At 33.0% G+C, this 22654-nt stretch overlaps 1 protein-coding gene across 17 annotated transcripts in view; it reads right to left on the bottom strand.

Moving 5' to 3' along the window:
* Positions 1–467: 467 nt before the first annotated feature.
* Positions 468–22654, bottom strand: part of DCL3 (dicer-like 3) — a 72561-nt gene continuing 50374 nt past the window's right edge. For 11 of the 17 annotated variants that reach the window (XM_088220381.1, XM_088220382.1, XM_088220380.1 and 8 more), the window contains 4 exons: positions 8198–8524; positions 7723–7957; positions 7192–7303; positions 468–945 (listed from right to left, as the gene is read on the bottom strand). In XM_088220381.1, the coding sequence (XP_088076507.1) occupies positions 735–945; positions 7192–7303; positions 7723–7957; positions 8198–8524 (885 nt within the window). In that variant the 3' untranslated portion in view covers positions 468–734. Of the gene's footprint in view, positions 2534–7191; positions 7304–7722; positions 7958–8197; positions 8525–22654 lie in introns of all 17 variants that reach the window. The other 6 variants (XR_015819302.1, XR_015819301.1, XR_015819303.1 and 3 more) reach the window with 6 other exon arrangements.

The raw sequence follows: 22654 nt of genomic DNA, 5'->3' as shown, positions 1-22654 counted from the left end.
ATACCACCCAAAATCAAGAAACTCCCAGAACGGTCAAGGAGTGTTTAATGATTACCCGTGGCCACCATGTGTATAATATCTCATTGGGATGGTTTATTGTCGGTGCAAGATGTAATTGGATGTACCCAGGTCTACACGTGTTGGATACAGAAGATTGTAATTTTGAAGATTGACATACAAAAGTAATGTTGCACTTTCGTATTTGTATCAAATAAACCATTATATTCAGAATTGTATCAATATACACATCAAGTTATGACTTTGTCTTAAGTTGCAGATTTATTTAAGAGATGCATATTCTCTTGATCTCTCTCACTCCTTACCGACACCTAAGAAATCTCTCTCTCTCTCTCTCTCTCTCTCTCCTCACCACACCAATAGCTATCTCTCAATACCATTATTCTCTCTCCATTCCCCTTCCCAGAAACAAACCATTCCATATAATTTCCCTTACCAGCAACAAGCTATTTGAACAGCAAAGCTTCCCCCAACAGAGAGAGCACATATATATATAGAAGGGACAGTAATAGCATTCATGTCTTTTGACAATAGAGATCACATTCTCTCATGACTTATTTGTTACAGTTAATACACAGGCTATTATCATACATATAGTAGTGCCTACTTCCTAATTGCTTCGTTGTATATGAAGATAATGAAGTTGGATTACTAAAAAGTTTACCATAATATTCTCTCTATTTCTCTAATAAAATTGAAAATCTTAAATTAGGTACTCACAAAAATTTACTAATCATGAGTTTCCCTTGCTTCTGAAGCTCATAGAGCATAAGAAACGCCGCAGAGTCAAATGAACTCTTCTTATCAGTTCTAGCTTCTCCCGTGCATTCAACAATGCCAGACCCAGGTATGTGCAGCGTAATCTTTGAAACAAAACCCCTAAATCCTTTTCTTACTTCAGATCCTTCCCCAAATTCCATTGGTGTTCTGCAAGATAAAACATGATCAGGCTGAAACTATTAAGAAATAACTAGCTTATGGCCAAGAAAACTCATCCAAAAAGAAAAGAACATTAAAACCACATTCACGTAAGAAATATTAAAAGAACAAAGAGGAAGAAAAAGGAAATGTTTTTTCCTTTCTTTTGATAACTAAAAATTAAAAAACAATAAAAAGAAAATGATTGTTATAATAGTTTATTTGTTTTAGTTTTATAAATGAAAGGAAATTATTGTTTATAAGAAAATAGTCAATAATAACTTTTATTATAGACAAGTTAGTAGCAATAAAATAAAAAATTTTCCTTATATTTTTTTTATGCTCTGTCTTTTTTCCTCCTTTTTCTTTTCAAACTTAGAGGAACAAAAACTGAGTTGTAAGGAAGAAGTAAAAGATGTTGGAAAGTGTTATTAAGTACAGATACTTTTCTTCTTTTATATGTTTACTATTAATCTCCTAAATAGAGATGTAACTAAATTTGTGTCTTCTAAGTGTAGTTAAACTAGAATTCCTACGTGTAACTAAATTAGGATATTCTTTTTTGTTTTTCAACAAATTGTATATAAATAGGTTATATTATTCAATAAAATTATAACATTTAATATGATATCAGAGCTGTAGGAAAATATCTCAACTTTTTTATGAACTCTAATCCAAATCTTTATTGCCATAATGAAAACAAAAGAAAAGAGCCTAGACCCAACAACCGGCCTTCATAGCCAAATTCTGTATTAGCTGCACCGCTTGCTCAAGTTGCACCACCAGACTCCAGTTGATCTGCTTAACTTGGCCTTCATAGCTGAACTCTGTCATGCTCCAGTAGCTGCCAATGCATTAGCTTGTCATGTTTGAAGCAACATCATAAACCACTGACATTGTCTCAGAAGGTATGGCATCATATAGTCATGCAGGAGAATTGCAACATGTTCAGGTAGCTCACCAACTGAATAGAAAAACCTAGTTAAAATGGTCCGAACTGGTTCTTACATTTCTAAAGGAAAAGGAAAAATCAACCATCTTTTGGGAACAGTGTCGAAACCAAGAAACAATTTTGATACATGAGATGATGAATCTATGATAATGGCTTGACTCTGGAACTTAATGCTACTAGAAATAAACGATACTTGCATGTCCCTACCTACTGCCAAACATATTAGGGAGGCAGTTCGACAAACCTACTTTAAAGTTCGTGATGCTGCTCAAATTTATAAACTGAGGATGATCACTTCTACCAAATAAGGACGCAGGTCGTTTACCAAGTATGCTAATCTTTTCCAAAGCTTGTGACAAGAGTTAGCTCATAATCGCTGCATAGATATGAAACGGAGTGAGAATGCAGTCATCATGAAAACATTTACTGAGAAAGATAGAGTTTAGGTGATCTTAACATAGAATTTGAACAAGTTATAGCTCAAATTTTGGGCAAAGAACTGCCCAATCTGAATGAGGTAATCTCCATAATTGTGGCAGAAGAAAGTCGAGGGAAATCATGTTGAAGCCTCAGTCCATTGAAGGTGCAATAGTGCCAACTATGGGCCTAAGTCCCATCAATAGGCAACTAAGGAACATGGGAATCCTGAATCACAAAAATTGAGTAAGGATGACAAAGACAAACTGTGGTGCATCTTCTGTAAGAAAGCAAAGCACACTAAAGAAAAGTGCTTGCAATTGAATGGAAAGTCTTCCACCTCCAGCAAGGAGCAGAGATACAAAAATGGACCAGCAAAAAATCAGGCTCAGGCCCACGTAACAAATCAACTCAAGAAAGTTAAGGCTCTAAACCACAGAATTCAACAAAGCAGAGATTGACAAGCTAAAAAATCTCCTCGAATCTCTGGAAAAGCCCATAGGTACCAGTTCTTCGGCACATTCAGACAAGTTCCTTCTTTCACATAAGCTAAATACCTCAGATAGATCATTTTCAAATTCATAGATTATAAACTTAAGAGTCACAGACCATATGATAAACTTAAGTGCTTGCAATTGAATGGAAAGTCTTCCACCTCCAGCAAGGAGCAGAGATACAAAAATGGACCAGCAAAAAATCAGGCTCAGGCCCACGTAACAAATCAACTCAAGAAAGTTAAGGCTCTAAACCACAGAATTCAACAAAGCAGAGATTGACAAGCTAAAAAATCTCCTCGAATCTCTGGAAAAGCCCATAGGTACCAGTTCTTCGGCACATTCAGACAAGTTCCTTCTTTCACATAAGCTAAATACCTCAGATAGATCATTTTCAAATTCATAGATTATAAACTTAAGAGTCACAGACCATATGATAAACTTAAGTGCTTGCAATTGAATGGAAAGTCTTCCACCTCCAGCAAGGAGCAGAGATACAAAAATGGACCAGCAAAAAATCAGGCTCAGGCCCACGTAACAAATCAACTCAAGAAAGTTAAGGCTCTAAACCACAGAATTCAACAAACAAGAGATTGACAAGCTAAAAAATCTCCTCGAATCTCTGGAAAAGCCCATAGGTACCAGTTCTTCGGCACATTCAGACAAGTTCCTTCTTTCACATAAGCTAAATACCTCAGATAGATCATTTTCAAATTCATAGATTATAAACTTAAAGAGTCACAGACCATATGATGTATTTCTCATAAAAAATTAGTTCATATATCCCTTATCCTAGCAACAGGAAAATACCTATTGCAGATGGTTCACTAAACACTATAGCAGGAGTTGACAATGTCAAGATTAGTCCTACTCTTATTCTTAAGAATGTACTTCATGTTCCAAAGCTGTCCACTAATTTAGTTTCAATCAATAAACTTTCTCATGATGTAAATTGTAAGGTCACATATTTTCTCTCCCACTGTGTATTTTAGGATCAGAATTGTAGGATGATGATTGGAAATTCTAAGACAAGGGACATGTTGTACTTCTTAAAGTCACCTAGAGCACTTCTTTCCTTCCTTTTTGAATAACCTACTACCAGCACATGTAAAAGCTCCATTATTGAAGACTCAGACACCTTTCTTTTTCAGTTCTTAAGGTTATATTTTATTCCTTATTCAACGAATTAGATAATGGAAATTTGCACTGTGATGTATGTGAATTAACGAAATATAGACGTTAACTTTTCCTATCAGTAATAAAGAAGCTCTAATCTTTTTCTCATTAATTCACAGTAACGTTTGGGATCCTCAACATTTCTAATATCTCAAGAGCCAGATGGCTTTTTTTTTTTGCTTTTTTTCCCCTCTCTCTTCTATTGATAATTCTATACGAGTTACTTCAATTTTCTTTCTTAAATCCAAAGCTACTGTCAGTTGTGTTCTTTCCAATTTCCATAACATGATCAAAACCTAGTTTGGCGTTCATACTAAAAAATTTTTGAATTGACAGTGCTAAAGATTTTTTAATCAAACTCTTTCATTATATTTCGACTAGGAAGAGATTATTCATGAGTTATCTTGTGTCCACACTCCACAGGATGAGTCATAATTTCCAATTTCCATGACATGATCAAAACCCAGAATGCGTTCAAGCTAAAAAAATTCTGAATTGATGACACCAAATATTTTTCAATCAAGCTCTCTCATCATATTTCCACCAAGACGGATTATTCATGAGTCATCATGTGTCCATACTCCATAATAAAATTGAGTGGTAAAAAGGAAAAATAGGCATTTACTTGCCACAACTCAGGCATTTTTGTTCCAAAATAATGACCTGAATACTGCTAGTAGGAAGCTATTCTGACTGCTACACATGTCATCCACAAACTAGTACCATGGGTCTTAGATTCTACCTGGACATCAATACAACAAATCATTTGATTCCTTGAATGTTTGGGTGTGTCTTCTATCTTCACATACATCAACACAACAGAGTGAAGCTAGACCTAGGAGCTATTAAATGTGTCCTTGTGAGATATTCCCCAACACAAAAGGGATACAAACGCTATCATCCGCCCACTGAAAAGTTATATGTTTCTGCGAATGTTACCTTTGCTAAGTACGAGCCATATTTTACTCAACCTTATCGAAAGACCATAGTAGCAGATAAGGACAAAAAGCTATTTCTTCTTGGCCTAACATTGCCTTCACCATCACCAATATCTCCTCACTTATCTCAAACTCCAGAAAACAAACTGGATTCACCTCCAAATCCAGAGAACAGACTAGATAATGACCTAGAACCAACAACTAGAAAAAATGAAACCTCATATATGATCCAATGTTTTCTGAGGTATACCCAAGAAAGAAGAATCCTACACTTGAATCAGAACAAGTCCGAGCAGCAGACTTTGGAAATTTTGATAATTTTTCATCTTCTAATACTGATATACTCATTGCAATGCAGAAATGAAACAAGGAATAAGCTAGAAAATCGCTTCATTCACTCTCAAATTTTATCATTTGGAAAATGTTCATTATCTCACAAGAATTCAGAAATGAACAAGTCTGCATACTGTCTATTTTTATTACATTATCTGAGGTATTATCATGTGAAATAAAAAGAGAGGTTCTACGAATGTTGAAATGCAGGTATTGGAAAAAAAAAAACAGAACCTGGAAGTGGACCTACTGCAAAGAAAAAGACTAGTGGCATGCAAGTGGTAGTTCACTATAAAGTACAAAGTAGATGATACTATAGTAAAAGTGTAAAGCCACACTAATGGCCAAGAGTACACGTAAACCTATGGTATAGACTATTAAGAGAACTTCGCACCTGTTGCCAAAATGAACATACCCCAAATACTTTTGTCCTTAGCTGCTGATGGAAATTTCAATAATTTGATATAAAGAATATCTTCTTATATAGAGATCTCTAGAAGAAAATATAAATGGAGATTCCATCATGTTTCATTGACCATGTAGGAACCAATAAGGGACACAAACTTAAAAAAGCATTATACGGATTGAAACAATCACCTAAACCCTGATTTGGAAACTTTATAAAGTAATATTGATCATGGGATGCAAACAATTTCAATAAGACCATATAATTTTTGTCAAACATTCATATTCAGAGGGAAGTCATATCCTATTTGTGTATTTGGTCATATAATTGTGATAGGAAATTATTAGAAGAAGAGACTGTCACTCAAATAATGTTTGACGAAGAAGTTTGAGATCCAAGAATTAGGCAGACAAAAGTTCCTAGGAATTGAGGTGATTCACTCAAATTAAGGAATCTTCATCGCCCAACAAAAGTACATAAGTGATCTTTTGAAGGACACATAAGGTAGCATGCAAACTTGTAAGTACACCTAAAGATCCCAACCACACGTTGGAATTGGCAGAAGAAGATGTTGCTGTCAAGAAGGAGATGCATCAGAGAGTTAGAAGACTCATTTAGCTGACACATACAAGGTCAGCCATTATCCCACACAATAAGTTTAATAAACCAATTCATGTACAATTCCAAAGAAATTCACCTACAAGAACTTACATACTATTGCATTATCTTAAAAGGAACCCTAGGAAAAGGCCTCTTATTCAAATGGAGTACTGGACTGAGATTGGAAGCATACGCTGATGCTGACTATGCTGGATCACTAGTGAATAGAAGATCAACACAGGTTATTGCACTTTCTCAGGAATAAATTTTGTTACATGGAGAAATAAGAAATAGAAAGTAATAACTAGGTCAAGTGCAGACTCAAAATTTTAAGCAATGGTATAAGGAGTGTGTGAGCTATTACAGTTGAAAATTATCTTGGCAAATACAAATTGGTGGGATGGTCGATGATACGTTATTATAACAGCAGATCTGCCATTAGTATTGCTCGCAATCTAGTACGATATGGTAGGACCAAGTATATTGAAAGGGACTGTTATTTTAACAAAGAGAAATTAGAGAGCAACTCCTTAGGTCTTATATGCCTACCAACTCTTAACTTGCGATGTACTACCCAAAAATATGAGCAATGTAGAATTTTAAACAACAATTAATAGCTGGGAGTAGACAACGTTTATTCATTAATTTGAAGGAGAGTGTTGGAAAGTGTTATTAAATATAAATACTTCTCTTCTATTATATCTTTACTATTAGTCTCCTAAATAGAGATGTAATTAAATTAGGATATCTGAAGTATACTTAAATTAGGATTTCTTTTTTTTTGTTCAAAAAGTTTTAGATAAATAGGTCGTATTATTCAATAAAAATAATAACATTCTATTCTTCCACAAAAGAAAAGTGAACATCTCATCATTTTTTTTGCTCCATGTTGTAAAGCAGGAATGAATTAGATAATATAACATGACAGCTTGGACACACTTCGATTTATGCTCTGTCGTCTGGAATGTAGGCATTGGCCACAGCTGTCTCTTACAAAACTCAAAAAGAGAAGTCCGGGGTCCTCCTTTCTTCATGCTGATGGGGGCTACAACTACAAAACCGGAAACAACTATAACATATGAGCCTGGCTCAACTTAGGGAGACAATTGTAAGGACCTACACACACATATATATACGAGCTGCAGCAGGCAATTGCAGCTCATTAGATTCTTCCTAATCCATTTCAAGCAAATTTCTATTCTTAAATTATCATTTTAGCCTTGACACATAAAAATATTATGTCTTCTTTTTAATACTTGAGATCATCCCATTGTAAAGAATTCAAATAGACAGAGGTAATTTAAACATTAATGTTATAGTAGTACATATCGGGGTCAATATGAAAATTAAGTGTAGGAATTAAGTAGAAATAAAATATGAACTAAACCAGACAGGACCTTATAGTATTTCAAGTACAAGTCACAGGAAATTCATAATTGAGAACAAGAAGAATTAAAATATAGGGTATACCTGGAATGGGAGTGTAGGAACTGCTGGCATTCTTAGAGCAGTCATAAGCAAACGAAGAAACACTGGCTGACTCAAGCACGTGAGTTTCAGTTGTCTTCTGCTTTTTTGCGCTTGACAAACTGCCATCAGATGTTTGACTGTAAATGTTAATACTGAAATCTAGGGAAGATAACTCGCCAGAATGATCAAGATCCCGTTGATTCCTCTTTGAACCACCGCGAGAGATTTTTCTGTTCTGCAGAATTTCAAATTTTAACAATCTTAGGAACAAGTTGGAAAAAGTGGACATTACTTCACTATTATGCAGCATCCGGTAAAAATGTTCTTTAACCAATCAAATCTTGATTAAGTTCAATTAACAAGAACTAAGTGGCTCCAAAATGTTCAATTACTATATAGATTGTGCTATTGATCATAATTCACTTGTAAAAACAAACAAAAAGTAATGCATGCATTGATAGAAGAACTTACGAACCTCAAGTTGTTTCAATAAATGTGCAGCTGCTTTTCCTTTTGCAAGCTTTGCACTCCGTTCATGTGCCTCTCCAACCAAAAGAACATCTTCCAGCTGCAACCTCAACTCAGCATGCACAATTTCTCCCTTGTTCAGACATTTTTCTTTGATGAAATACCCAAGAGAGTCACACAATTCCATCAATTTACGTAGTGGATGCAGTTGAAGTTTATCAGGAGTCACAATTGGAGACAGTAGTGGCTTAAATATTCTCCATACTTCATCAAGATTAAACTTGGAATCTATCAACATTGCCCCTGCAATACTTTCCACCAGGTCTCCGAGAGCCTGAACCGAAAGGAATGATCAAAACAACTAGAATCCATAATATAAAAGATTCAAACATAGATAAGATTGCATGATAAAGACACGAAAAAACCATAATGATATCCTACATGTTGCAATGATATCTTGTGGTTGTTTGTGGAATAAACCATTTTTATCATGTTGGATTAGTGAAATTTATTAAGTTGACAGGTTGGTGTAAGTGTTTGGTGGTAGAGGATGGCTTTTTGATCTTGTCTTCATCCTCTCACAAGGATGCTAAGTCAAAAGAAAGGGAGTTTATAACATAATAGATCAATAGTGTGATATCAAAGAGATAAACATACATGCAAACTTACAAATATACATAAATATACGAATTTATATGTACAAGACCCTGGTTTGGAGAAGAATAATTGGAATATTATTATTATTATTATTATTATTATTATTTATAATTCGAAGTATTGATGTTTGTTGTAGATTTTAATTCCTAAATAGGTTATTATTATATATTAATATAGTGATGATTTTATTTCCTAGATTATACTGATTTAAATTTCCAAGTTAATTAGGGATTGTATTAATTACTCTACTGTTAGATTTCCTTTCTAATTTCTTCTAAATTTCTATTGAGAATACTATTCACTTGTAATCTTTTCCTATAATGATGTAATTAATTAGTACAATTAATTAAAATCTCTACAATAATGTAAATTTCCTTATTCGTAATTAGAAATTCTATATATATACCCCCACTTGTAATATTACAAAGAGTATGAGAAAATAAAATTAATATTTTTTTTTAAAATCTACATGATATCAGAACTAAACTGTAATTTTAAAGTTATTAATTTCGGAGTTTTTCTCAAACCCCAAAATAGTACAATAGGACAAAATTCATTCTCACCACCATCTCAGATGGAGTCTCAGCCTCACCATTAGCCTGCTCCCAATGTTGGTGACCGTTTCTCCAAGCACGAGAGCTACATGCGCCGCCAAACATCCGCAATTTAGCTTGAATCACTTCTAGTCGCTGCTAGACACCTCAATTGGGGTTGATTTTCGACTTGTCGCACGCGATCCGACTTGAATCACATCTCTTTGCCTTTAGCCATCACGCGGCCGCTGCAACTCAAACGCATTTCTCCAGCTTTTGCCCTCACGCAACTGCCATGCGCATCGCCGAAGGCCTTCGCACACTCGCCTGTTCCCGTGGTTGCCGTTTCTTCGGCTTGTCACACCCAGCCGGCTATTCCCGTGCCTCCTGTCTTCATGCAACTACCGCGCTCACTGCCGATTTGGGTATTCCGCCGCGCTCGGAGAAGTTATGATCTAGCAATTCCATGTACCGAGCCGTTCGATCTAGTTTGTCCGCACACTGAGCCAAGTTGCCGCGTTTGCTGCTGGACCGGTCTGTTTCCGATTATTGACTTCGGACAACATACTTCCATTTTCTAGCATAATTCTATTGTTTCCAACTCAATGGGGTACTGGTTAAAAGGTTTGTTTTATCCCTGTGATATTGGTTACTGGGTGTTGTTCTTTTTCTATTACTTCAAACCATGACAGAAGCACAAAAATTAATTATTCTTAGTTTGGATAATCTCTCATCAACTATTGATGCATCAAATATGGTAAATCAGGTATTGCTCATCTCTCTACTATCTTTAATTCTAATAGTTTGATTATAGATTCTAATATTAATAGACATATGACAGTCTCTGCTAAAAACTTTTTAACCTATTTTCCTTATATTAAAGGAAAAAATGCCTATATAACAAATGGATCATATATTTCTGCATCTGAAACAGGTTCCATTAATTATACTCCTACTATTATTCTGTCTTCAGTCCTTCATGTGCTTAGTTTTCTTGACATTCTTTTATCTATTAATACATTCATTAGAGATCTTAACTGTAAAATTGAATTTTTTCTTAATTATTGTATCCTTCAAAATCTTCAAACAGGGAACATGATTGACATTGGTAGATTGCAAGATGGCTTATAAAAGTCAAAGTCTAATCGGAAATCAAGTTGCTCTTGAGAATACGAAGATCAATCAGAAAATTCTATAATTACATCGACAGTTGGGACATCCTTCTTTCTTTACTTTAAAAAAATTATATCTTAATTTGTTTAAGAGAACTTTCATGGATTCTATATTTTGTGATGCGTATGAACTATTTAAACATAAAAAAGTTCTTATCACGTGAGTAACCATAGAAGTTCTATTCGATTTATGATTATTCACTCTAATGTTTGAGAATTTACTCAGAATACCTCTTTATCCAGTCATATATGATTTGTTGCTTTTATTGATTGTTAAATTAAATTAACATGGATTTATCTGTTGAAAGCAAAAATTGATATATTCTCATACTTTTGATCATTTCATAAAATGATATGTACACAGTTCGATACTAAAGTTAAGATTCTAAAAATAGATAATGGTACAGAATATATGAATAGTAGATTTCTGCCTACTCGAAGTCTAATGGAATAATCTATTAGATGAGTTGTGCCGATACCAGTGAACAAAATGGTATTACTGAAAGAAAAAACTAACATACACTGGAAGTAGCTCACTCTCTTATGTTCACCATAAATTCATCGAAAAGTTACTGAGCAGATACAATTCTTTTAACCACTTATTTTATCACCAGAATGCCCATGAGAATTCTTAATTTTAGAAGCTATTTGGAGGTGTTGCAAGGAAAAAATTTCTTTTTGTTCTTTCAAAGGTGTTTGGATGTGTTTGTTTTGTCCATGCTAGAAATATTAGTAAGTTGAAACCCAGAGCTCTTAAGTGTGCATTTGTTGGATATCTCTCTACTTAGAAACGTTGCAAGTGTTACCATTCTCCGTCTAAAAGATATTTTATAATTATGGATGTTACTTGTAAGGAATCGAAGTTTTATTTCAGTTTAAGCTCAACACTTTTTCAAGGGGAGAGTGAGAAGGAAGAGATTATGCTTAGTTTGTTAATTCTTAACAGTCATATTCAAGGGAAGAGCTCTACTTCGGAAGGTCTCATTCAAGAAGCTAATGTCGGATGTCTGGATAACCACATTTGAAAAGGTATTCAAGAAAGAATAAGATAGAGAAAGTCAACATACAGTCTGTCTCAGGTCAAGAATGTTCATTAGTTTTTGAAAATACTCGTAAGTTACTTTTACTTTATGATTTATCTGATGATATGGGTAAACTCATTGCTTTAGAAAAGTAGTCGGGTCTTGCACTAAGCACTCTATGTCTAATTTTATTTCTTATGACTCTTTATCTCCCTCCTGTAGATTCTGTGTTTTATCTGTTTTCTCTGTATTTATTTCATAGGATTGGAGAAAAGCTCTATGGGATCCCAAATGGAAGGAAGACATGATAAAAGAGATAAAACTTTAGCAAAAAAAAATCTGTGAGTTTGTTTCACCTCCAATAGGAAAAAAGATGATTGACTGTTAATAAATGTTTACTGTAAAATACAAGACAGATTGGTCGATTGAAAGATACAAATCTAGATTGGTGACTAACCTATAGAGTAAATTATCAGGAGGCATTTGCACCTGTCGTTAAGATGAATACAATAAGAATATTGCTATCTTGTGCAGCCAACTTTGATTGGAACTTACAACATTTCGATGTGAAAAATGTCTTCCTCTACAGAGACATAGAAGAAGAAGAATATATGGAGATTTTCCCTGATTTTGAATATGAAAAAACACAAGAGAATGTTTACAAATTGAAGAAAGCTTTATATGATTTGAAGCAGTCTCCGAAAACATGGCTTGAAAGGTTTAGAAGGAATTATGATCTCTTTCCGATATCAATAGAGCAATACTGATCATATCCTATTTATCAAACATTATAAACGTAAGATCACTCTTCTTACTATTTATGTAAATGATATTGTTGTCACTGGAGATAATATAAGCGAAATGACTCGATTTATAGAACTTTTACTCAAGAGTTTGAAATAAAGAATTTAGAAAACTTGCAGTACTTCTTGAAAATTGAAATTGGCAGATCTAAAAAAGAGATCTTCATTTCTTAAAAAAAATATATCTTAAACCTATTAGAACATAATGGTATTATAGGCTGCAAGCTGGTAGAGTCTCTGCAACCGACAGAATCTCTAATTGAAAGTAATCACAAATTACAAGTGAGAATTGGTACAACAGTTGACTTAGGGAGATATCAAAAATTAGTTGAAAGACTCATGTATCTCTTATATGTCATATCTAATATAGCATATGCAGTTAACCTCATTTACATGTCATTTTTTGCATATTAAAAAATTTAAAATCCGTACCAAGAAAATGTTTGCTTTTCTCAAAAAATGGTCGCTGTAAGATAAAATCATTTACATATGCTGATTAGACTGGATTTCAAGATGATAGAAAATCAATTATTGACTATTGCACACTCATAGGAGGCAATATGAGTACATGAAAAAGTAAAAAACAGAATGTAGTTGCTCGTTGTAGTGATGAAACAGAACATATAGCAATGACCCAAGGAGTATGTAAATTATTATAGTTGCAAAAATTAATGAAAGAATTAAAACTGTTCAAAAAAGAGAGTTTATCCTTATTTTGTGACAATAAAGCAATCATTAGCATATCCCATAATCCAATTCAATATAATCGGACAAAACACATTGAAATTGATTGGTACTTCATAAAAGAAAAAGTGGTTGATGGCCTTTTAGGCCTATATCATGTGCCTTCTAGTGAACAGGTGGCAATGTCTTCACTAAATGACTTTATAACAGATCTTTCCATAACTTAATCTGCAAGTTGGACATGTTTGACATCTTTACATCAATATGAAAGGGAGTCTTGACTAGAATATTCCGTTACTTCATTAGTTGAGATATTTTTCTTTTATAATTTTTTTCGTAATCTTTCCTATAACGATATAATTAATTAATAAAATCAATTAGAATCCTTATAATAATGTAAATTTCTTTATTTATAGGTAGGAATTTTGTATAGATACCCTATTTGTAATAATACAAGGAGTATGAAAAATAAAGTTAATATTTTTCTTACAAAATCTACAAAACCCTATGGGTTGCAAAAAAGATATTTAATTTTTAATAAACTTTATATTATTTTTCATTCCAAATGATTCTTAAAGTTGAGAATAGATAATATCTATTCATCAACTTGAGTGGGAACATGGACAAGAGCCACACAGCCTTTCCTATATAAGAAAAATCGTGTTTAAAGTTTCTGTAATTAATATTTATTGTGTATGACTTGTAGAAAATATTTGGTTGTAATTTAAAAAAAAATGGTTGTAATTAATCTTGATTAGTATCCCTAAATTTTATGTATTAAGGTTTAATTAGTTGCCTAAATTGAAAGTATACATGTGGAAGAAATACACAAGAATTTCATGATACTAGAAATACTATTAGAAAAAGAATGGGAATGTATTTTTTCCTTTTGGATGTATAGATACGCACCTATTTAAGGACCGTATCATGGTCAAATATCCCATAAATTATAAGATTCCAAAATAACTAGTTTTTCTTTTTATGTAACTCTAACAATATAATAAATAGATATTTAATCACTTGTAATATTCAATAAAAAAAATAAAAATTTGTTCATACAATATCAGAGTTATAGGAACAAAAATTCCTCTTTCATCTTCAAACACTGAACCAACATTTATTGTTGAAATAAATGATGAAGACCAAGGTGGCACAAACCCTAACTCACGGCCAAAACACAACTCAAGCTTACATGAGAGATCACATGAGCCTAAGAGCTCAAGGCCACAAAGGAAATTATACCTACACAAGCTTAAGAGCTCATGGCCATAAAGGAAATCATGGTCACATGAGCTTACAAGGTTATGACCATATTAAAGAAGATTGAGACACCACTTAAGAAGCTCGTCAAGACATAATTCATGAGGGAGCCCATCCACATAAAGATAAGCATTGGATGTATTCAACTCAAGATGCACTCAGGCTATATAGATGGAATATCACTATATCACAAGCCAATAAACTCAAGAAAGATTTCAAGTTTATGTTAAAAGACGGATCGGATCCATGAAGAAGTCAGTCTTGGGCCAAACTTGAAAGGCCTTGAAAGAGGAAGGCCAAGCCCATTAAGCCAAGGGGAGAGTCTTACAACTCAAGGATTCTCGGTTAGCTCATTTACAAGAGTTTATATCCATGTGCAACTCCTCACAACCGGCCATCAACGAGTCCTACAACTTAGGAATGTTCGGCCAATTCTTCTAAAAGTTGTCAACAAGCAAGTGGCTGTCAAAAGAGTCTTTAAACTATTAGACTCTCAGGTATTTCAATATGGGGATCCAATCACTCTTCTTGGAAGAGTCATAGCCAAACACTCCTATCTTTTAAGGCATATTAAACATGCGAATAATAAGAGTCCTAACAATCTTGCACACTTGATTATCTACTCTTCCACAACCTTATCCTAACAAGCATGATCACGTTTCAACATATCTACATCACCAAAACCAGAATCTTCATCAATTTAAAGTCCTAGTTGAGATAAGAGAAGAAGAATCCTACTACTATAAGTCATGGCCGGGATTAGACTCTTCTACACTCCATGCTGCACACTCTTCTTATTATGGACAAATTTCAACTCCAACTAAATCAATGATAAGAGTCCTTATTCCTCTAGGTCAAGGTTGGATCTTAATCCATCTATAAAGCCAAGAATCCTTCCTTAAAGAGTTGTCCTTGCTGAACACTCAAAGGATAAAGATCAAGCATGGACGGCTAATGGAAGAGAGAAGAGTCCTTATTTTTATTATGATCTTTAAAGATTTCTTGTAATCTTTAAGATACGTATTGTAGATAGGAATCATTGATCATTTCGGAGTCCTAATTCTTTAAGGAGTCTCATAACCTGCATCTATAAATAGGTTCTCATTGTAATCGTTGTAATTCAGAATTCAACTTAAGTTCAATCAATAAAGTTTGATACTTGCAAGGTTCTTCAACCTTCTTATTGCATAGAGAATTGTTGTCTACTTATTAAGGTAATTTATGGTGTTTTCATCAATTTCTTTTCTTGTAATGGTTTCACCTTATCAAGATATTCTTGTGGTGTTTTAATCAATTCATTTTATCTCTTTTATCTTAATTCTAATCATAAGTTGGTTGAGAGTTAAGTATGGAGAGTTTGTTTAGAAAAGAAGTTTTTATGTTATTTATGGATGTGTGGGTTCAGATTGCATAGTTGATCCTAAGTTCTGCATCAATAAACTTCTTCCAAAACCAGCCTTCAATACCAATCTTACATCCAGTCATTGCCCATCTACAATCCATCTTCAAACATAAAAAGAAATCCACCTTTGAGTATTATACACTGATTCGACTATGCTGGATTATCAATTGACAGGAGATCCACCTCTGGTATAATACCTTTCTTGTATAGAATCTAGTGACTTAGAGAAGTAAAAAGTATAATGCAATAATCCAATTTAGTGCGGAATTAGAGTTCAGATCTATCCAACAAATGCGTAAGCTTCTATAGTTGAAAATGATTTTAGAAAATTTGAAGATTCAATATGATGATCTATGAGATTCTATTGCAACAATAAGTTAGTGATTAACATCCGCTCATAATTCAGTATAACATGACAAAACTAAACACATTAAAGTAGACAAATACTTTATCAAAGAGAAGCTGGATAGTTAGCTGATTTGCACTACTTATGTACCAACTACTTCATAACTTGTTGATGTTTTGAGTAAAGGATTAAGTAATCATGTATTTTAAACATCATTGTCAAGTTAGAAATAGATATTTTTTTTTAAAATAAAAGTACGAAGATGTAGTGATGTGAAATACTAAGGGAACACTACCCATGTACAAGCTGAAAATAGATAATACATGTTCACCAACTTGAGGAGAGTGTTAAGAAGTATAAATTAAGGTGTCATTAGGGTAAATGGTATATTAGTAACATATCTCGAATCTTTATAATCTTTGTAATTAATATTGTTTTCTTTTGTTATTGCTACTTGTATATATTGCGTCCTAATATTCAATTATATACACAACAATTCATTCTTCCACAAGAACTACTGAGGTGGTTTTTCCTTCTTCAGACTACGTTGAGAGAAAAAGGAAAAATTAGTCACTTCACAAGCACAATACCAAAATTAAGAGATCCTTGGTTTGAAGCATGAGAAGAAGAAGATTTCATGATTATGGTCTGGTTATGGAACTTCATGATACCCGAGATTTGTGACACGTAGATGTTCTTGACTATTGCAAAGGACTTTGAAACTCATTTTTTCAAGCCTATTCAAAGGCTAGAGACACCATCTAGGTATATGAGGTTAGAATAAAGAAAATAGTTGCAAAACAAAGTAATAGAACAATTAGAGAATATGCTAATTAGTTGAGAACTCTATGACAAGAACTTGACCGTTACAGGGTGTTAAAAACCAAATATCCTGGAAATGCTGTTGTCCTCAACGAATTCATTGACAAGACAAAATTTATGGTTTCCTCTACAAACTCAATCCTGAATTTGACCAGGTTAAGATCTAGATACTTAGTACATGTGAAGGTTCATGTTTTAATGAGGTGATACCTTTAATTCGAGATAAATAAAGTAAAACAGGCCTGATGCTTTAGCTTCATAACACTAATAACTCTTCTATGATAGCTATCAACAAAAAGAATGATACTGACAAAGCACTAGTCTTACATCTTGAAAAATCTAGTCAAGCAAAAATCTAGAATCGTGATGGTCAGTTGTGTACCTATCGCAAGAAACACAACCACTTGGGAATGATCCTGGAAGTTACATGGAAAACCTCCAACTTGGGAATGCGGGCATTAAGGGAGAACAACAAAAAGAAAATGGGCAAGCCCATGTTGCTATGGGGGACAAAAACCACAGGTAAAAAGAGGATTGAACGATGAAAAAATTGAGAGGGTGAAATCTCTTATCAACAGTTTAAACAAGCCTTCAAATACTTGCTCATCTGTATATCTAGGTAAGTTTCTGTTTTCTATTGGTTTAAATGTCTTCATAAAACCTTGACCAACTTCTAGGTCATGGACTTGAGAACAACCAATTACATAACCCGTTCCATTAATAACTTTTCCACCTATTCTTTGTATCCAAACAACAAGAAATTGCCGTAGTTGATTACTTATTAACCATTGTAGTAGGAAAAGAAGATGTTCATCTCCTTTCATTTATAACACTAAAAACATCCTTTATATCCTAAGTTGTCTACAAATCTTATCTCCATTTGGAAACTGGCTCAATACTTGAGTTGCAATGTTATTTTTCTTGATGATGTACTTCAGGACAAAGGTTTAAGGAAGATGATTGGACTTGCTAGAAAATGAGATGACCTCAACTACCTTGAAATCCCAAATCAATCATGCACCTCAAGGGCAAGGTTCCTCAGTCTTCTATTCATGATATTTTTCATCCAATAACGAGAGAGTTTGGCATCATCATCGACGAGGACATCTGTTATTTAGAGTTTTAAAAAAAATTGTTTCTATCTTTATCAAAAAATATAGATATCAAACAATTCATTTGTTAAGTGTGCGAACTATCTAAAAATAAACGTGTACCTTTTTAAGTTAATAATTAAAAAAAATTCTTCTTTTTTTGTTTAATTCACAGTGATGTTTGGGGATCCACTAATAGTCTTAATGTCTCTAGAGCAAGATGACTTGTCAAGAATAATTTTATGTGCATTCTATTGAATATTGCTAGTATGAAAAAGAAACAAACAATAGATTATAATTAATTACAAAAGATGTAACTTGCCCTTGTAGTTTTCAATCTAATTTACTTTTTGTAAAAAAAATAAAAAATAAAAAAAAAATAACGCTTCCTTAAATTAGGGAGTAGATGTTGTCCATCCCTATCTCACCAATAAGAACTTGGAATGCTAGATTGCTTAAGTATTTAATTAACAAATTTTCCAGTTGAGAATTAGCAAGTATGTATGGGTATATATATTAGGTTATTGTCAAATTTTTCTTTGATAAAATGTCTGTTGATCTCCATGTCTTTGGTCCGATTATGTTGCATCGGATTGTAAGTGATATTTATGGTCAATTTGTTGTCACAGTATAGGGGTATATATTAGTTTACACTCTTCCTGAAAATAATTAGTTTTCCAAATGACCTTTTAAAGTAATGCAATATACTGTAGGTTACTTGTAGTTGCATTTCTTTCAAATTGTGTATGAATTGACTAATAACACTTACTGCATAAACGATGTCTAGTCTCATGTGGGATAGTTATATCAATCTCTTAACGAAGATCTGATATATTTCTTTATTTACTGGTGTCTTTTCTTCTACCATTTCTAATTTGTGATTAGTATCAATAAGAGTTCTAACTGTTTTAAATGCTAACATGCAGGAGTCTCTCAATAGGTCATAAATGTATTTCTACTGCGAAATAAAAATATCAGACTTTGAGTGAACGACTTTAATTCCCATAAAATACATAAACTTACGAAGTTCTTGATTTTAAATTCTTCTGCCATATACTATTTTAGTATCTGTTTTTCTTTCTCATCATCTCCTATAACGATAATATCATCGACATATATTAGCAGAGCTATATCTTCCTAATTCTCTAACTGTTTGATGAACAAAATGCAATCTCTTTCAACTTGCTTAAATCTCAGGTCTATTATTACCTTTACGAACTTACCAAACCATGCTTTTGCCAATTGCTCGAATCCATAAAGAGTCATTTTTGTTTACATACCTTATCTACTCCTTTTATGTCAAAACCTAGTGGAATCTCTAGTTAAGAAGCCACATTTTACATCAAAATTATAATTGTGAATGAAAATAAAAAGCTAATGACAATAAGATTCACACAATAATCATCTTGGTGATTGGTATGAAAGTCTAATAGTAATATATCCTATATGCAGGTGTATGGTATGTTGCCACCAATCTTACTTTATATCTCTCGATTGTCCCATCTGTCTTGTATTTGATAGTAAAAACCTATCTGCATCCTACATATTTCTTACCTTTAGGTAGATCCATAATTTTTCATGTATGATTTTTATCAAGTGCATGCATTTCTATAATCACAACATTCTTTTATTTTTCACAAAATAATTTTTCAAGCACTATATTAGAAATAGACTCAGTATTTAAAATTGTGAGAAAATTTTTATAGGATCGTAAGCACTTATCAGAAGAAACAAACTATGAGATAAAACAAAGAAAGTGTTTAGTGTACTCAAATACGCATTTCATTACCTAGAGATCAAGTTTTCCTTTTTTATAGGAATGAATTTGAATAAAGGCAAAACACTCAAATATCTGAGGGACAAGATGGTTTGTGACACTTACTGCTGGAAAAAATTTTTGAAGTGTTTTTGATAGACTTTTTAAGTCTGGAATGCTTATGGATAGACGATTAATAATGCATGTGGTGGTAAGAACAGTTTCGCTCCAATATTATTTTGGAACATTGTTTGGAGAAAAGAAAATTCTAGCAGTGGTTAAAAAATGACTATTTTTGAAATTTTGCTATTTTATTTTATTGCGAAGTATGGAGACAGGATGATTTTTGGAGAATTCCTTTCTAATGGAAGAATGATGAAAGTGTGTGATTAAAAAAATTTTTGGTGTTGTTGGTGCAAAATTTTTTTATGCCAATTCTGAATTGAATTTTATTCATATTGCCATAACTGAGATATGACACGTCTAATATAGATTTGGCTTTAGGTAAAATTAGTCATGCGACTCTAATACAATTGTCAATAAATAATAAAAACCATCGAGTCTTACAAATATTAGGTGTGTGAATTAATCTCCAAAAATCACAATGAATTAGTGAAAGCAAAATTAAACTTTGTTTATTATTAATAGAAAATGTTATATGCTTATATTTTACAAACTCACAGATTTTGCAAAATAAATTTTCATATTTCGAATTTTTCGATAAATATAACTTTTAAGATAAAAAATGATGTGTTCAAGTCCTTTATGGTGGAGTCAAACTTTGTTTATTATGAATAGAAAATGTCACATGCTTATATTTTGCAAACTCACAGATATCACAAAATAAATTTTCATATTTCGAATTCTTCCACAAATATAACCTTTAAGATAGAAAATGATGACTGTTTAAGTCTTTTATGATGAGTGTTCAAATCTTGTGTATGGAGTCAATAGCTGTATTTAAGCAGTAGAGTCTCTTTTTGCATTTAGCACTTCAAATCATCTTTCCGAATACCAGTCCTGATAATCACAGTGAGAAAAATTAAATGTTTCTTTATAGTTCAAATCTTGTAATAACTTATGATTGACAAAGATTAATATATACTTTGAAAACATGTAATACATTTTTCGGGATAAGGGTAGTACTAAAATTAATGTCATCCTTACCCGTAATAGTATTGAGGGAATCATTTGTAATGACAATCTTTTTATTATTTAGACATTGAACATATGTATGAAAATGTTTTGGCTCATTAGTCTACAATTCAAGAATTTTCAAAGAACTTATCTGAGACATTTTGCCAATGTGAGATAGAAGTTGTACTTGAGTATTCCAGTAAATTATACTTATTTGTTTCTCCAGAGACTCAAGTTGAGCTCTTATTCTTTCAATCACCACTTTGAATCTACTAAGATCTAAGTTGTTATATTAAGATTTGCTTCACTAACTTGGAACATAATTTCCAACATGATTTAAAAACTATATAGTAATTAATGTCGAAAAGAAAAAATTATCAGAAATTATCAGAAGGATCTTATCCAGAACACATGGCTGTGTGAAATGGGAATCCACAGCTTGCAACTAATCTAGTTCTGCACTAAGTCAACTCAGATCATGAACTCAAAGAATCAACTCAGACTATTATTTGCCCCCTTGAACCTTACCACCTTTCCTTGACTCAGCTTGGATATGGATAAAAGGCACACGCAGGATGCACGAGGGCTCAAGATAGTGCACACAAAGCAGAGGCATTAGCATAGCAAGGGGCAGAGACACTATGCACAGAGTCACGATAGGAGCAGAGGATTAATCATCTTGCAAGCATTGCATCTACATCTATCGCTCACTACATTTGTTGTTCGTTGCAAGCATTATTCGTCTATGATGGTATCACACTTGCGTCTAGCGTCTGCCTCTGGTCGTGCAATGAGTCACAACAGATGACAAGGAAGCAAAGAGGGTCGCGTCTATGTCTAGTAGCAGATGTGTCTAGTGGTGCAGCTTCGTCTATTTACAATGCAATTACGTCTGGATGCACGACTAAGTTTATGGCACTGGTGATGAAGGTTGGTTTGGTTGCTACTAGGGGCCGATAACAATGGTTGGTAGCTGATTTACAATGATCAACTATGCAGGCTGACGAAACCTTTTAGATGATTTTTCCATGAATGTCGAATAAGGTTTGTAACTGAGGCTAAGGTTTCCATAACCTAAACTCTTATAGCATGTCAAAAGTAATTTTATTGGAATTCTATTTAATATTACAGTCCTATACACACAAGTTTTCTAGGATAAAAAGAAAATAGATAATCAATTATAATTAATTACAATTAAGATGTAATTTACTCTCATATCTTTCAATCTAATTTATCATTTCTTTAACATCTTTTATTGATGACTATACTCATATTACTTAGTTGTTTTTGCTCATACTTAAGTGTGAAATCAGTACTGTTTTCATTAAACTCGAGATTATTTCAATCAAACCCTAACTCAATTTTTCCAAAAAGAATGTATCATTCATGAGTCTTTGTCTACTTACACTCTATTACAAAATATGGTTATAAAAAAGAGAAATGTTACTCTTTTTGATGTCAAAGGAATTAACTAACAATTAATTAGCCAATAGATTTTATGCAATTAATCAGTTGATATTATGCAATTAATCAGCAGATTTGTTACAATTATACCAACAGATTATATGCAATTAACCAACGTATACGGCAGCAAATTCTACGCGATTAATCAACATATTTCAAATAATTATGTTAGCAGTTAATTAACCAACAGATTTTATATCTAATTTTATGACTTGTATAGCTTTAATACCTTTAATTAGGATTGATTTGTTTAGCTAATTTAGGGACTGAAAATTAGCTTGTATATTTGTATATATAATGAGAATTCTCCTCCAT

This window comes from Carica papaya, chromosome 5 (genome assembly GCF_054855325.1).
Source record: "Carica papaya isolate Zhongbai chromosome 5, ASM5485532v1, whole genome shotgun sequence".
Classification (NCBI taxonomy): domain Eukaryota; kingdom Viridiplantae; phylum Streptophyta; class Magnoliopsida; order Brassicales; family Caricaceae; genus Carica; species Carica papaya.
Note: the sequence above shows the minus strand (reverse complement) of the source record. Positions and strands in the feature narration are given on the sequence as shown.